The sequence below is a fragment of the Nicotiana tomentosiformis genome, chromosome 3 (genome assembly GCF_000390325.3).
Source record: "Nicotiana tomentosiformis chromosome 3, ASM39032v3, whole genome shotgun sequence".
NCBI lineage: Eukaryota > Viridiplantae > Streptophyta > Magnoliopsida > Solanales > Solanaceae > Nicotiana > Nicotiana tomentosiformis.
This window is the reverse complement of record NC_090814.1, coordinates 124,787,505-124,805,672: the sequence shown is the minus strand read 5'-3', so window position 1 is coordinate 124,805,672 and position 18,168 is coordinate 124,787,505. Positions and strand designations below refer to the sequence as shown.

Below are 18,168 nucleotides of genomic sequence, written 5' to 3'. Positions count from 1 at the left end.
CGAACAACCTATTACTGGTACGACTATCTGGTTTGGGTTTGAATAGAGTTGTTGTCTAAACTAATGGTGTTAGTTGAATTGTATTAACTATTTCGGTTACCAAAATTGTATTGATAACTACAATTTTTGAATTCCCATGTAGATATTGAATCTTGTTTACTAACAAAATTATTCACATGCCAACCATTTAACTTCTCAATGAAGCATTTACACCTCTTATTTACTCTTCCTAACTCTTTTGAATTCAAGATTGTTTGATCTTTTGAAATGATATAAAAAATGAAGAAAAAAAGAAAGATACAGTTATAACAAAAAACACACGAGAGCTGGATGAAGATAGAAACTTGATATCATTCATCGTTCAATAGAAAATATAAGTACACATACCATAACTGAATGAACTTAAAAATAAAAGCTAAAAAAAAAGGAAAGGGCAACACAAACATAACCTAAAAACTAATTAATTTCAACCGGATCTTCAGAAGTTCCTTGTCCTTTCACTTGCACATTGAAGACAACAAACAATGGTGCAATTTCAACCAACTCAAATTTAACGACCCAACCTCGCTTGATATCAGTCTCCACCACAAAATTTTTCCAACCTTCTTCGTTCACCAATGTTCAATCCTACAAACCACTCTTTGCCACCATATTGAAGAAGCGCGGTGTTATTTGTTTCAGGAAGATGCTCGTAGATTCATTTTGGAATATGCTATAAACAGAAGAAAAAAATATTAGTAATAACTTTTAACCCTAAACAATAAAACACAAAGCCACACTGCCGGAGGCATCAAAAATATACCGATGCATATATTTATCTAGTGTTAAGGCATCAAAAATAATAGTAAGAAACTCATTTAGCCCAAACTCATAAGCACTTCAAATATTGGATTATGCTCTTCCTCGTTATCATCAGAATAGGAGTAAGATAGGGATTGTTTGGCAGAACTGGGAGAGGAGTCCATAGTTGATTTTCTAGGGTTTGTGTAAGAGTGTGTGTTTATGTCTTTAGGGTTGTGTGGGTGAATGTGTATATATACATGGTCAACCGTTCAAAAAGGCATATTTGACCATAACGTTTAGTAAAATGCAGATTTGGAACCTAATTAAAATGTGTATTTTGCATATTTAGTCCCATTGTAATGTTAATTTTGACATCAGTTGTTAGATTTGGGACCTTATTAGCAATTTAATTATAAAATATTAATGAATTAAGTGTCCCTGTGTAATGTTTATTTTGACCTCAATTGTTAAATTATTTAATTCAAACCATAATAATAAGTAGATATTAATAGTAATCATATAAATCCATTGACTAAGGTTGTAGTCATATAACCTATGTTAATTACATCGTTGCGATTCATAATTATATTGATCGTTTATGTATTAGCCAATATATAATTTTATTCATTAAGGTCATACGTATCGGCCATTAGTTATTCATAGCAATAATATAAGTCCATTGACTAAGGTTGTAGTCATATACTACGCTAATATAAATTACATCGTTGCGGTTCATAGTTATATTGATCGTTTATGTAATAGCCAATATATAATTTCACTCATTAAGGTCAGACGTATCGGCCACTAGTTATTCATAGTCACTGTGTAATGTTTGTCACACCTCTTTTTTCCCGCGGGGATAGGGGATAAGGGAGTTTTTCTAATTTAAGTGACATTAATCGAAATGAGATTATTTATTTATTCAGAGTCGCCACTTGGGATAATTTATGGTATCCCAAGTCACCGGTTTATTTTAAATCCCAAATTGAGAAACTTTGACTCTGTTCAAAGTCTACGAAACTGGAAGACCGGGTAAGGAATTCTGTTAACCTGGGAGAAGGTGTTAGGCACTCTCGAATTTTGTAGTATTAGCACGGTCGCTTTAATCATATATGGCTTAATAAAATTATTTAATTACATGTTTTAGAACCTATGTGCATTTTACCTTTTACCACTTTTAGATATGGCACTTATGGGTTTATCTTTGAAACGGATCACATGTGTGTGAATCCGTTTCATTCCGTGCGCTATAATCATGTCACACGTACGTGTACACAATTAGTTCCGCTTTATTAATATTAATATTGTTGGCCAAAGTCGCGCGAACACATACTTTGATTTATTTTGGGAAATCATAATCATGTCACGCGAACGTGTACACAATTACGAAAGTCGATTACACGCGCGCCTAAAGCATGGCTACGATTATTTATGATTCTATTATCCTAAAATTTGGGATTCGCGTGCAAAGTCTAGATTTATGGAGTGCATTTTGTTGGGAAAGAGTATCAATTTAGCTTCTGACTTAGAGCATGCGTATGTTTAAATCTCAAAGGCTTGTTTCAAAATTAGTTAGTGAAATCCCATATCAAAATCATTTGAGCTAATTAAAATAACTTGAAAGGTGAATATGGACGGAGGTAAAAAGCAAAGAGAAGCAAAACTTCTGCCAAATATGCTAGCTACTCTAGCATTAGAATATCTAGCATTAGAATATCTGGGATAAACAAGGAAGTCACAACAGATAAGAATAGAAATAGCATTAGCAAAATAGTTCTTTTTCAAACATCTATTTTCATGTGAAGCATGTATAAGGCATGTTTAACGCCCCAGGCCTCAAAGATAAGACAGAAACATCCATATAAACTCTTTGAAAAAAAATGTAGAACTAGCTATCAATCGAAATTATACAAAATGGATAATGCATTTACGTAGCTCTCGTCATAAACAAAATAAACTTAGCTTAGCGATCCTTGCATTTAGCTAATTATCAGTTGTGACTTCATATAAAATAAACTCCTGGCTTCCCATCTCATTATCTTCTGCTAAGACACTCAATTCCGACCCATGTGACACTTTGCAATTCTCAAAAAATAGTGTTTCATTTACAAGGATAGCTACAGAGCTAATCTTGCAAATCTGCATCCAACTTACCACAATTGAAACAAACGAAACAACAGTTTAAAATTCAAAAGATTATAACTTTTCATGATTTCAACACACAAAGGGATAATCAGAGAAAAATCATGCCAACAACTTCTTTCAATATGTTATTTTAAAGAACTGGAGGTTGCAAGAGAATTTGAATCCCCAAACATCACAAATTTATGTTGAGCGTTTACATACCTAAGAGTATGAAAAACAGTAAATAGTGGATAAATGTAGATTCGGAGGTATAAGAATAAAGCTCGGCTCAAACAATTCCACAAGACCAATAACAAACAAATAGGAACCACAACAATTCAAAACTCCAAAAGTTAGTCATACTATTGCTCGTAAGTTCATGTCATTAACTTAAATCATGCTCATATTACTACTTAAACTACTACAGACTTCACAACGACATTCATACTCAATTAGATCCCTGAAAGCAAACAACTCACACTCGACTTTTAAAAGAAAACTGTAGACGCTAAAGTATCAAATAAGTTTGTTCCATTCATGGACTAAACTTATGCTAAATCATTTCACCTTAAAACCAAATAGCTCTATCCTAATGAAATTTTCAGCAGCACAATCACAGTAATCACAACTGAAATATACTTTATTTACCATGGCAGAAAGCAAAAAGTGGATGGATTTGATAATAAACAAGATAACCGCACATCTTTGATGCACAAAATGTTAAACATAGGCAAAAATTGAACAATTACAACTTCAGTTCCATATTTAAAAGAGGTTTCAGATTGGAGTATTACATACCTAACAGTAGGCGAACAAATGAAAAGAACCACATAAAGGTCTAGAAAATCAGGGAAAAGAACTCAGCTTCAACAACAAACATCAATCAACAGCAAGAACAAACACAATAACTCCAACCTTCAGACCAAAAATCCAGCAGTTAAACCCAAGACCAAATGACACTGTAAAACCAACTTCTTGCTAAATGAGAAGGGATTTCTCAACTTTTCAGAAATTTGGAGTCTCAAAATCAGTCTTTTAAAAAATGAAAAGGATAGTCTGAATTTCAGAGGCCCTTTTTTGTGTGACCTCTCCCTCCCCTTTTGTGTGTGAATATCAAGTCTCTTATATAGAATGTAAGGGCTGTCGTTATTAGAGAAGGAGGAGAGGGAATCCTGTCAGCGTAAAAAATAGAAAAAGTCAGAAAGAAAAGAATATTTTTTAACCGAAATTGCCAGCTATTATTTCTAGAAACAGACTATCTGCTTAGGTCTGGGCCAAGTTCTATGGACAAATGTCCCAAGACAAGTGCAAATCTGAATTCATAGAAGAATCCCAAAACAGAAAATCAGAAATAACAAAACCATATTTTGGGCCCTAAATCTAATCAAGGACTTCACCAAATACTAACTCTAAACTAAACAAAATCGACCTATTAACTAATCTAATTGAGCATGCAGACAAAAATTAAAACTTGATTAATCACTCACACAATAAATAGGAAATATGAGTGGATGTGACGATTTAGCAAGACTAAAAAGACACCAAACCATTCCAGTGATGACGAACACTGGCCGAGAAATGGCGAATCGACCGACCTCCAGCAACTTCGAAATGAGCCGACAATGACACTAATCGATTGTTCTTACTGAGAACAATCGATTAGCATAAATTTCGGCTCGAATCGAGCCTTGAAACTCGACGAAAAATCAAAAGAAAAAAGAAAACCAGGGGTTTTCTTTTTATTTTTTTAGATCCGAAATTGAGGACATTCAGTGGGGATTTTGTGGAAACTAGGGGTAGGATTGGGTTGAGGATGAGGAGAGGAGTATAGGGTATTATTTTGGGAGAATTTGGGATTGCGCCGCCGCAGTAAACGATTTCCGGCAGGCGACGGGCGGTGGTGAGTGGCTGAGGGTGAGAGAGGTAGATGAGAGAGGTCTGAGCGGGGTGTCTAGGGTTTGGGGGGAGGGTCTTAAGACAGTTATAAGGGTTTCGGGTGTGGAGTTCTCAGCCGTTCGATCAAAGAAAATCAAAGGCTAAGATCGCCGTTACTAAAACGACGTCGTTTTGGTTAAGTGAGGGCTGGAACGGACTGGGCTTAGGGAGAGTTGGGTTTTGAGATGCATTGGGCCACTGAAAAATGGCTTTGGCCCAAACCGGAACCAAACAAAGCCTTTCTTTCATTCATCATTTTTTTTTAAATTTTTTAACCCTAATAAAATTGATTAATCCTAATAAAAAAGTTAAGTTTTAAAACAATCTAATTTGTAGAATTGAATTAATTATCTACTTCTAACATAAAAATAATTAATTAACTTAAGACTAATGAAAGGAAATTACTAATTTACAACTGAAAGCTTAAAAATGTAAAAATGTTCAATTTTGTTTTGTTTAATAAAGCAATTAACTTATGTAATTAAATCATAAATGCAATTAAGACCTAAAATGCTATGCATGAAATATTTTAGACATTTTTTGGTATTTTTTTTATGATTTTAAAATGTTAAATATGCAACTAAATGCAAGCAACAATTAACAAGAAATTCCTAAAACTTCTATAAAAATTAAAATAATTAGAAAAACCTATATTGAATTTGTAGGAGTATTTTCCGTCGGGTAAAAATCACGTGCTCACAGCCGCCCCTCTTTGCTCGGAAACACGAAGAGTTTTCGGGCAAAGATAAAGTGAGCAAATACGAGTAATTTTTGCCCGTTTGGATACTCCATGGGAAGCGTTTTGAAAAAGTTTGACCGAACCTTGGTTCGAAGGTTGCCTACATATCCATGGCTATAAAGGAATCAGGTCAGTGTAGTTCTAAGAATTTTGGTAGCTAGGACTACCGAATAGCTGTGATTTCGCTGTTGTTACTGCTGTTACTGCTTGTTGAGCTCCTTATTACACCAAAATCAAAATGAAAAGAAACTAAACAAGCCTATTAGCTATAAGTTACAAGATTCCTATCTATAAGTTTTCTAAAGCTTGATCTTGAATCTTCTACAGTCCTGTTGTGCATCTTGAAATGTTGACTCGCATTCTTGAGGCGAGCTTCTGCTACTTCTTAACTTTAATTGACCATATTCTTCAGGCGGGCTCCTGCTACTCACTTGAAACCTCAAGTGAATTCTGAAATGACTTCCCTCGTTCTCCAGGTGGGCGCCTGCTAATGACTTGAACTTGAAATAAATTCCCCCATTCTCCAGGTGGGCGCCTGTTAATGACTTTAACTTGAAATGAATTCCCTCATTCTTCAGGTGGGCGCCTGCCAATGACTTAATACTTGAAATAAATTCCCTCATTCTCCAGGTGGGCGCCTGCCAATGACTTGAATTTGAAATAAATTCCCTCATTCTCCAGGTGGGCGCCTGTTAATGACTTGAACTTGAAATAAATTCCCTCGTTCTCCAAGTGGGCGCCTGATGAATGACTTTAACTTGAAATGAATCCCCTCATTCTCCAAGTGGGCGCCTGATGACTTAAAACTTGAAATAAATTCCCTCATTCTTCAGGTGGGCGCCTGATAACTTAAAACTTGAAATGAAATCCCTCATTCTCCAGGTGGGTGCCTGATGACTGACTTTAACTTGAAATGAATTCCCTTGTTCTCCAGGCGGGCGCCTGATGACTGACATTAACTTGAAATGAATTCTCTCGTTCTCCAGGTGGGCGCCTGATGACTTAAAACTTGAAATAAATTCCCTCATTCTCCAGGTGGGTACCTGATGACTTAAAATTGAAATGAATTCCCTCGTTCTCCAGGTGGGCGCCTGCAATCATGACAACACAGACAAAACAAAGAAAATGTTCTGCCCCAGTTTATGCCAGTAACATTCTTGAGTATTAGTTGAATCCCATTATCCAGGAGGGTCCTGAAAATTTTAAACTAGATCCCATTATCCAGGAGGGTCCTGCAAACCTGAAATTAAATCCCATTATCCAGGAAGGTCCTGAACAGTTGAAATTAACTCCCATTATCCAGGAGGGTCCTGAAAACTTAAAACTGAACTTATCTAGAACATGCTTTCCTCATGGGGGATTCCTGGCAAAGCAAACAAGATTTCTTGCCCCTGCTTAAAACAAAGAAAATTTTATCAGTTTGAAAATGTGGCGATTAGTTTGTGGCATCCTTGCTGAAAGTGTCTGCTTCTGCCACTACCCCGCTTCATTTTGATTAGCTGCTTCGGGCTACAAAGAATTGTTTTACCTTTTGATCGGATCTCGACCACAAAACCTCTGAATGACTTGAATCCCTTACACTCAACTCGTCGTATGGCACTTTCATCCTGACAACTGTTGAACCTTTGCATTTCCTACAAATTCACGAATCCCTTGACCACCTGAACTTCAGTTACCACCGCATTACTCATTCTAAATCATGTCATTTGTGATGTGCATGGTCGAATTTTGCTTGGTGAAAATAAAAAGCTGGTAATGAGCTTTGAAGTCCTTTTTTGCTTGCTTAACAAAGACTAATTTGACAGAGACTTAGAAAAATAGACCCAAAAGAAATGAAGCGAAGTGACTTCGAGAATTAGGAAAAAAAGGGAAAAAAAACAGAGATGACTATTTGAAGAAAAATAGAAAAGAGACTTATCTGAATGAAGCAACTGGCTCCAATGATCATGACATGCATTTCAGATTAATTAGCCTAATCCATCTAACTAATCACATTTCAGTTCATGCCATGTCTTCATACTTCAAAACCGGGGTTTCCATAATTTAATTTCTCTATAAAGTCATGAACCTCATTCGTCTTGTAATGCCCCGAGGGGTTTTCACCAGCAAGCCTCTCTCATTTGCTCCTCTCTCAACTCATTGTCGCCTTACAGTGCCCGTAAGGGTTTTCACCAATAAGACTCTCTCATTTGAATTTTCTCTCGACTCACCATCGCCCTATGGTGCTCGTGAGGGTTTTCACCAATAAGACTCTCTCATTTATTCACTTTTCCTTGTGCCCATGAACAAAGGTGCTACCCATGATGTAAATCATATCTCCATCTCACTTGACTTGGCATCCTCAAAGTTGATCAGAAAGTCTTTTTTTTGGATTGTAGTGTAGGTTTTGGACAGTGTTAGAAAGAAAGGGTGGCATGCAGGCTCAAAATAATTTAAGATGAAGGGGTTCAAAATTACAACTTTTGGAATCAGATCTTTTTACAAAACTAAAACTTCTGCCCCAGTTTCTTCGAATCTGGGGAATTTTGAATTTTTATTTTGATGGGACCGAACCGTGTAAGGCTGCCTACGTATTCTTAAAAGGAATCAGGTCGAACGTAGTTCAAACTAAAAGTTTTTTTTTCTTTTCTTTCCTTTTTCTTCTTTTTTTTTCTTTTCTTTTCTATTTCTTAACTCTACTTCTGATTCCAAAAGAGGGGTATGAAAGAAAATAAATAAGGCTCAAAAGGGGTAACAAAGGATAAAAGTGCTTGGGTAGATGAATAAAATGCCTTCGTCATTCCAACTTTGAACACGCCAAGTACAAAATGTGATTGAAGGTAAGCAAAGAAATCATACATAGTACCTCTTGACTGCATCATAATTGATAGCCATATCTACACATTTGCCTACTATGTCTGTTAAATACAAGGCACCATTGGGCAACACCTTTGTCACAATGAACGACCCCTGCCAGTTTGGGGAAAACTTGCCTTTAGCTTCAGCCTGATGGGGAAGGATGCGTTTCAATACCAGCTGGCCCACTTAAAATTTTTTGGGGCGCACCTTCTTGTTGTATGCTCTTGCCATTCTTTTTTGATACAATTGACCATGACATACTGCTGCCAATCATTTTTCATCAATCAAACTCAACTGCTCTAGCCGGGTTTTGACCCACTCATCATCATCAATTTCAGCTTCTGCAACGATCCGAAGGGATGGAATCTCAACTTCCGCAGGTATGACTGCCTCAGTTCCATACACTAGCAAATAAGGAGTTGCACCTACTGAAGTGCGAACAATAGTGCGATAACCCAGTAAAGCAAAAGGCAACTTTTCATGCCATTGCCTAGAACCTTGCACCATCTTGCGAAGTATCTTCTTTATGTTCTTGTTAGCAGCCTCAACAGCTCCGTTTGCCTTAAGACGATATGGAGTGGAGTTTCGATGCATAATCTTGAACTGTTGGCATACCTCTTTCATCAAATGACTGTTGAGGTTAACCGCATTGTCTGTGATGATTACCTTGGGAATTCCAAATCGGCAAATGATATTTGAATGAACAAAATCTACCACTGCCTTTTTGGTCACAGACTTGAAAGTTACAGCTTCAACCCACTTGGTAAAGTAATCAATGGCCACCAGAATAAACCTATGCCCGTTCGATGCTGCAGGCTCAATTGGTCCAATGACATCCATGCCCCAAGCAACAAAGGGCCAAGGTACAGACATCGTGTGTAACTCAGATGTCGGGGAATGAATCAAATCACCGTGCACCTGGCACTGATGACACTTACGAACAAAGCTGATGCAATCACGTTCCATGGTGAGCCAATGATAACTTGCTCGAAGAATCTTCTTTGCCAAGACATAACCACTCATATGTGGCCCGCAAACTCTGGCATGCACTTCGGCCATGATAGTCGAAGCTTGTTTAGCATCTATGCACCTTAGTAGTCCTAGATCTGGAGTCCTCTTGTACAAGATTCCTCTGCTAAAGAAAAATACACTAGCCAGTCGTCGAATGGTTCTCTTTTGATCACCTGTGGCATGTACCGGATTTATTCCCGACTCGATGTATTCTTTGACATCATGGAACCAAGGTTCACCATCAATTTCCTCTTCAACCACATTACATTAAGCATGTTGATCATGGACTTGGATATGCATAGGGTCGACATAAGTCTTATCCGGATGGTGTAACATTGACGCTAGAGTAGCCAAGGCGTCGGCAATCTCATTATGAATCCTGGGAATATGCCTAAATTTTACCGACCTGAATCATTGACAAAGATCATACAGACACTGTCGATACGGTATGAGCTTCAAATATCGAGTCTCCCATTCTCCCTGAATCTGGTGAACCAACAAATCTGAATCTCCCAAAACCAATATTTCTTGAACTCCCATGTCTATAGCTAGCCTCAAACCCAGAATGCATGCCTCGTATTCAGCCATGTTGTTAGTGCAATAAAATCGAAGCTGAGGTGTTACGGGGTACTGATGCCTTGTTTCAGAAATGAGTACAACCCTTATTCCGACACCTTTCATGTTAGCAGCTCCATCAAAGAAGAGTTTCCAACCTGGCTTTTCATCATGATCAGCCTCGTCAACATACATCACTTCTTCATCAGGAAAATAAGTCTTCAGTAGCTCATATTCTTCATCCACCAGATTCTCGGCCAAGTGATCGGCCTGGGCTTGGGCTTTTATCGCGGTCCGAGTCACATAGATGATGTCAAACTCTGTGAGTAAAATCTGCCACTTTGCCAATCTTCCTGTGGGCATAGGCTTCTGAAATATATACTTTAGAGGATCCATGCGAGAAATGAGGTAAGTAGTGTAGGATGACAGATAATGCTTCAACTTTTGTGCCACCCAAGTCAGGGCGCAACATGTCCTTTCTAGAAGAGTATACTTAACCTCATAAGGAGTGAACTTCTTGCTGAGGTAATAAATGGCTTGCTCTTTCTTGCCCGTGATGTCGTGTTGACCCAACACACAACCGAAAGAATTATCCAATACTGTCAAATAGATAATTAAAGGTCTCCCAGGTTCTGGCGGGACCAGCACAGGTGGGTTTGACAGGTAACTCTTGATCTTATCAAATGCTTCCTGACATTCATTAGTCTACTTAACCGCAACATTCTTCTTCAGCAACTTAAAGATGGGCTCACAAGTTGTCGTGAGTTGAGCAATAAACCTGCTGATGTAGTTTAACCTTCCGAGAAGGCTCATCACCTCAGTTTTGTTCTTTGGCGGTGGTAATTCTTGGAAGGCTTTGATCTTTGATGGGTCCAACTCAATACCGCGTCGACTGACTACGAATCCCAACAGTTTCCCGGACGAGACACCAAATGCACATTTTGCCGGATTGAGCTTGAGGTTGTACCTGCGGAGCCTTTGGATAAACTTTCTCAAGTCTCCAACATGGTCGGACTGCTTCTTTGACTTTATGATCATATCATCTACATAAACCTCAATTTTCTTGTGTATCATGTCATGAAATATGGTAGTCATTTCCCTCATGTAAGTTGCCCCAACATTCTTGAAACCAAATGGCATTACCCTGTAGCAGTATGTCCCCCATGGTGTGATGAATGCTGTCTTTTCTGCATCTTCCTCATCCATCAGGATCTGGTGATATCCCGCGTAGCAATCCACAAAAGACCCAATCTCATGCTTGGCATAATTGTCGATCAGAATATGGATGTTCGGCAATGGAAAGTTATCTTTTGTTCTTGCCTTATTGAGATCACGATAATCAACACAGACCCTGGTCTTACCATCCTTCTTTGTTACTGGCACGATATTAGCTAACCAAGTGGGATATCGAGTGACCCGAATGACCTTTGCGTCAAGTTGCTTTGTGATTTCTTCTTTGATCTTCACACTCATGTCAGTCTTGAACTTCCTTAACTTTTGTTTGACTGGAGGGAATGCCGGATCAGTTGGCAATTTATGAACTACCAAATCAGTGCTCAAAACCGGTATGTCATCATACGACCATGCAAAAACATCTTTATATTCAAACAGTGCTTTGATTATTTCTTCCTTGATTTGTGATTCCAGATGCACACTTATCTTGGTTTCCCTGATATTATCTTGATCTCCTAAATTGATTGCTTCAGTTTCATTCATATTAGGCTTGGGTTTTTCTTCGAAGTGATTTAGTTCTCTACTGATTTTCTGAAATGCTGCTTCTTCATCATATTCGGTTTCATCATCACACTCTACTTCTTGGATTGTTATTTCAGAATTAGATTGGCTTTTAAGATTTGGCTGAAAATTCCTCATGCATGTCATGTCATTGAAACCAGCATAAAAAGAACTGTATCGAAAAAAGAAACAAAACAAAAATGAAACGCTATCAGGAATAATGGAAAACGAGAAATTATATTTCATTGAAAATAAAAGGATAGAAGGGTTTGTACATCAAAACAAGCAAAAAATAAGAAATCTGGATTACAACGCTGGAATAACCCAGATAACAGAAAGGAAAACAAAGCAAACTACCAAAACTCCTTCCGGGTGGGGAGAGGAGTAGCTCTCCAATTGCTAAGCTTCACATTTGGCCCAACGAGCTGCACATCGGCATTACTGGAACCTTCTCCGATTTTCACCATATTAACCTCATCAAACAGACTCTGGAACCTCTTGATCAACTCTTCATCAAAGTCGACCACAGGTTTTGGGACCGCTGATATTGGGCGTTTTGTGACCCCTGGCTTGACAAAAGACTTGGAGATATGTGGAACAGGCTTAGGAAGTGACCATGCCTTTCTTTTCAAATTTTTAGCCTTTTTCATGTCCTTCCCTGTGAGTGTGAATCCCAAACCAAATGTACCGAAACTTTCACGTGGACACACCAGATGTGCAATACCCTGCAGAGACGAACCCAGGCCTTTGCCCGGCACAAAACCATTCTTCAAAATTTCATTTGCTACCATGACGGACGCGGAGGGTAGCTTTGGACCTGGAATGCATTCTCCTTCAGGAAACTTCTCGACAGACACTGTTTCGAACATTTGGTACACCCAAGGCCCTTTATCATCTTCAACTTCAATAAATGGAACAATTGTGTCATTGTAAGCAGATAAGTTCTCATCATCGTGCATAACTATTTCCTGCCTGTCCCATTCGAACTTTAGCATTTGATATAGAGAAGACGGGACTGCCTTGGCAGCATATATCCAGGGCCTGCCCAACAACAAGTTGTAGGACACAGCCACATCTAGCACTTGGAACTCCATAGTGAACTCAACTGGCCCTATTGACAATTCGAGCATTATATCACCGACATAATCTTTCCCTCCTCCATCAAAGCTTCGAACACATACATTGTTCATATGGATCCTTTCAGTGCCGATCTTCAACTTTTGCAAAGTGGACAGAGGGCAAATATTTGCACTAGAACCGTTATCAACCAGTACCTTTGAGACAGCAGAATCCTTGCACTTCACTGTGAGATAAAGAGCTCGGTTGTGCTCTGTACCCTCCATAGGAAGTTCATCATCTGAGAAAGTGATCTTGTTTGCTTCGAAAATCTTGTTAGCAATCTTTTCCAAGTGGTTCACCGTGATCTTATCAGGAACATGGGCCTCATTCAAAATCTTCATCAGGGCTTTGCGGTGTTCATCTGAATGTATCAGCAAAGACAAAAGAGATATCTGAGCTGGTGTTTTCCTTAACTGCTCTACAATGGAATAGTCTTGCATTTTCATCTTTTTCAGGAACTCTTCAGCCTCTTCTTCGGTGACCGGCTTCTTTACTGGGATGTGGCCATCCTTGAATGGCTTGGCTTTCCGAAGTTCTTCTAGGGTAAAACATCTCCCAGAACGAGTCAGTCCTCCGGTTTCATTGACTTCTTCCTCTACTTCTTTCCCTTTATATGTTACTATCACCTGTTTGTAATTCCACGGGATGGCCTTTATGTCAACCATTGGTAATTGGGTCACTGGCTTAATAATAACGGGGGTAATACGAGCCCCTTCCACGATTATGACAGGCTTGCCCGGGACCCCTGACACGACCACTTTTTGTTTTTCCTGGTTTGCTTTAACATCAATCGGAGGCCCTTTCACAACCAATACAGATGGCTTCACGTTGAGCGCGCTTAGCTTCTCCGACACCCTTTCAACTGTCAAGGGCATTGCTTCTGCAGAATCTGGAGCTTTAACTAGATTACTTTCGCTAGCCCGGATCATCATGATAGACTTGGAAGAATTCTTGGGCTCCCCATCCTTATGAACTATCTCGATCATATGTGTCTCTACATGGGCCGGCAAAGGATTTTGGTTGATGTTTGGCACCTCCAAGCTCTGGACCACAATTTGATTTGTATCAATAAGCTCTTGGATCGCCATCTTCAAATGCCAACACTTCTCTGTGTCGTGCCCTGGGGCATCAGAACAATATGTGCATCTGAGGGAATAATCGAGGTTCCTTAGAGGTGGATTTGGTATCTTTGGCTCAATCGGCCTCAAAACGTCCAACTGCCTCAACCTTTGAAACAAACTGGTATACGACTCTCCAAGAGGGGTGAAGGTTTCTTTTCACTGCTGCCTCTCTTTTTTATAATCTGGCCTTGGTCGAAAGCTTGGACCAATATGGTTTCGGTATGGTTGTGGGGGTGGATAAGGATTTTGTGGAGTTGGAGCACGCCATTGTGGGTAGGGGGGAGTTAAGCATATGACTATGCGTGGTGAACATGGTATTAGGGTAGTCTGACTGAATATTGAGGGTCTTGTGGTGGGAAATAATGTTGAGATGGATTAGATGGAGCTTGGGTGCAGGCTTGAGGTTGGGGTCGAGGTTGGGTGTACTGGTGAGGCGAACCACTTGGGCCACGCCATGATCCAGAGACAAACAAAGCGACATCATCTTTCTTCTTTTTGCCTAACAGGATTCCGGTGCCGCTTTGAATTGCCTGTGTGGTTACTTTTATGGCGGAGTAGCTCATGATCTTGCTAGACTTAAGTCCCCCTTCCACCATTCCTCCCATATTTACCACATCGTTGAAGGACTTACCTATGGCTGAGATCAAATGGCCGAAGTAAGTAGGCTCTAGGGCTTGAAGAAAGTACTCGACCATCTCATCTTCTTCCATTGGAGGATTGACCCATGCAACTTGTTCTCTCCATCTGAAACCATATTCCCTAAAGCTCTCACTGGGCTTCTTCTCTACCTTGGTCAGAGACAGGCGATCTGGGACAATGTCTATATTGTACTGAAAGTGCCGAGCAAAGGTTTGAGCCAAGTCGTCCCATGTGTACCACCTACTAGCGTCTTGGCGGGTGTACCATTCCAAAGCCGCCCCACTCAGACTCTAACTAAAATACACCATTAATAATTCGTCTTTCCCACCGGCACCTCTCATCTTACTGCAAAAGCCTCTCAAATGGGCCACAGGATCTCCATGTCCATCGTATAGGTCAAACTTGGGCATCTTGAACCCAACGGGCAGTTGGACATCAAGGAATAAGCATAAATCCTTGTAAGCCACACTTACTTGGCTTCCTATCCCTTGCATGTTCTTTAAATATTGCTCTAAACTCTTCACTTTCCTGAATATCTCATCCTGCTCCACGTTCCGGGATGGTTTCTCAGTTTCAACAGGAGGTTCAAAATGTGGGGTGTAGGAATAGGGATCCGCGATTTTGAAAGTTGGTTATGGAGCATAATATTGGGTATCTGGAGCTTGAAATGCAGGTTCACTAGAAGATCGGTAGAGGGTAGCTCGCGGAGAGGCTACGAAAATAGGAGCAGATGTCGGAGCAGGGTATGCGGTTGTTTTGACTGGTGGAGCATGGAAAGTTTGGGACGAGATGCCGGGGTAGTGGTGGAAAGGGGTAAAACCCGGTGCATGCTGAGGGGAAAGATCAACAGTAGTGGGATTCTGGGCTTGTGCCAGTGGTGGGATGAAAGCGGTATTTTCTGTGTAGTTAGCGGGGAATGAAGGTGGAGGATGCCCCTGATCCAGGCTTGATACATTTCTTCCATTTGATACTTCAACCTGTGGACCTCCTCTTTCAATTCAGACTCCGATTCTACAATCTCCCTCGGCGGGTCAACAACACCCATGTCCGACTCTTTGCTAGTCATGACTGCCTTGCGCTTTGATCTGGTGTTATAGGGGTGACTTGCCAGGATGCCAACAAACTAACCACCTAAACAGAACCTAACTAACATGCACACACAATAACTTGGTCAGTTTTGAAGCATTTAACAGATAGGGAATCGCATATTGGGGATGCAATGCACCTGAGCCATTAAACGTTTCTAAATGCTTTGCGATGGCTTATGTGTTTCATCCTGGCTCTTTTCCCAATTTTTAAATCCTGATTTTTTCCCCTTTCCTTTTCCTGTGTTTCGCTCGGTTAATTCTCATTCTCTTTTCTTCCTTTTGTTTGGCCCCTCTTTTATTTCTTTCCTCCCTTTTCCTTTTCCTCTTTTTTTTCTTGTCTTTTATTTTATTTTAAGACTATGATAGAATCCTATGGGGATTGCCTACGTATCATGACGCCGTATGAATCAGATCATTACGTAGTTCAAGGATATAAATACGAAACGAAAGAAAATCTTTTGGGTTTTTAATACTTCATTAATAAAGTCACATCATCTTTTTTTCTGTTTTCTACTATAAGGACTTAAAAATACTAACGACTACAAAAGAAAACATACAAACTCGAAATAAACAGCTTTGAACAAAACTCTAGAAAGCAGTAAAGTACAGACTCAAAAAAAATTGGAAAGTCAAAAGTACAAGAGAGCCTCCACTGGTACTCTGGGAGCCTGTGAGACATCAGCCAGTCTCCGCACGGGCTCACGGGCAATATCTTCTTGAAGGTGGTCTAGGTTTTCATCACCTGGCGAACGAATGTCATCACAGAAGCAAAAAACATAGACCTGGTCATGTCCTCACATTCATGGCATTTTATTACAACATAATCAACTATCTCTTTAATCCTCATTCTGATGACACCCTTTTCTTGAAGCAAACGTCCAATCTGCTGGGCCCGAGCCTCCAACACTTGTGTATCTGTGTTGTTTTGGTTTTGTAACTACTGCATGCTTTCTTGTAGTTGATAAATCAATGCATAGCAATGCTCTCTTTCTGCCTTGAAATCCTTTGTTTGCTTGACCATTTTATTCTCAAGGGCAACCAGCTTTTTGTGTAAAATTTCTACTTCTTTGTCATATTTCTGCTTCAACTGGTGGGCTAATCTAGCTTGTTCTTCCGCACCTTTGGCCAACTTTGCTTGAGCATTTAACAAGTCTCTTTCGGCCTTTGTCAAGTCAGCCGCATAGTCATGCACCTTCATTCTTAGGTTGCCGATGAGTTTTTCATCTCTTTCGCTCCTTACAGGCATTTCGGCGGCTATCCTCATGTCCCGGAGTTGGGCTCGGAGCGCCTCGTTCTCTCGGGTCAATTTTCTCTTTTCACCTTCGGTTACCTGTGCCTGTAAGTCATTCTCAAATGCGAGGTTCCTCAACTTTTCCTCTAAGGCATGGATGGTGGCTTGATATTTCTTTTCCTTTTCTCCCCATGCCAAACACTCTCGGACTTTGTCATCAAAAGCCTGAATATGAGGCCTTTTGGCGGGCCTTTCAGGCTCGGGCTCTGGTTCGTCATTAATACAGTTTCTTATTTCGAACCATGTGGCATATCTTGGATCTACTTCTCCTCTTGCGAGATCGGGCACTTGGGTGTCCTCTTTTAAGTATCGACAACCATTCCAGATTTGTTAGATTAAAGCCTCGGGAAGTGGGGCTTTGGGGTGTAACTCAATAACTTGGACACTCAAATCTTCATCCTCAAGCACCACTTGATATCTTCCCAATTGTCTTAGAACCCTTTGCGGTGCATATGGTTGGACACTTCTCAAGTCCATCAATAGCAAATAGTTCTTTGTGGTTGTCATGTGTATGACTTCCCTCACTGGGAGCCATCCTAAAGTCCACTCAATCTGATTCGCCTTTAAAGTTCTCAAGTGGGCGATCCAAGCATCAACCCCTTCTGGAGAGTTGTAATCTTTTACCCTCTCCTCATAACTCTCAATGAAGTTGCTCTTTCTTGGTCCGTAGCTTATAAATTTCGGATGATGGCGAAGATGTTCAATTAACCACATTTGTAGAAGGATATTGCAACCTTCAAAGAACGTCGGCCCAAACTTACACCGTGTTAATGCTCGATAGATATCCGACAATATAAGTGGAGCAAGTGTGTGATCTTCTTTGGCAGTTAGGACTTGTGCAATTCAAGCCATACGGATATCAATCGTCCCTTTTTCATTCGGGAAGACCATGATGCCTAGGAATGCGACTATGAAAGCAAAGCGACGATGAATTTTCCAAGTATCTTTGCTTTGCTTGTTGTTCAACCCCTTTTCATGCGTTTCAAACCCATTTGGATGTCCATACCTGGAGTACAGGAAGTAGAAAGAGCAACACCCATCGTTTACATTGTTCTTTGTTATTTGTTTACTGATGTTCAAAATATCAAAGAATCGGCGCACATAGGGAGGCCTTGGGAATATAAGTTGTTGTTTTCTCAAATCCCGGCCGAAACCAGTATATCCTGCTATTTCTTCCAGGGTGGGAGTGAG

At 39.9% G+C, this 18,168-nt stretch overlaps 1 protein-coding gene across 1 annotated transcript; it reads right to left on the bottom strand.

The window, feature by feature from the left end:
- Window positions 1–9,841: 9,841 nt before the first annotated feature.
- Window positions 9,842–13,926, bottom strand: LOC138908453 (uncharacterized). Its single transcript, XM_070199119.1, has 4 exons — window positions 13,261–13,926; window positions 12,335–13,089; window positions 11,039–11,828; window positions 9,842–10,351 (listed from the first exon to the last, which is right to left on the bottom strand). The coding sequence occupies exons 1-4, from the start codon at window positions 13,924–13,926 to the stop codon at window positions 9,842–9,844; spliced, it is 2,721 nt and encodes a 906-aa protein (XP_070055220.1).
- Window positions 13,927–18,168: the final 4,242 nt, after the last annotated feature.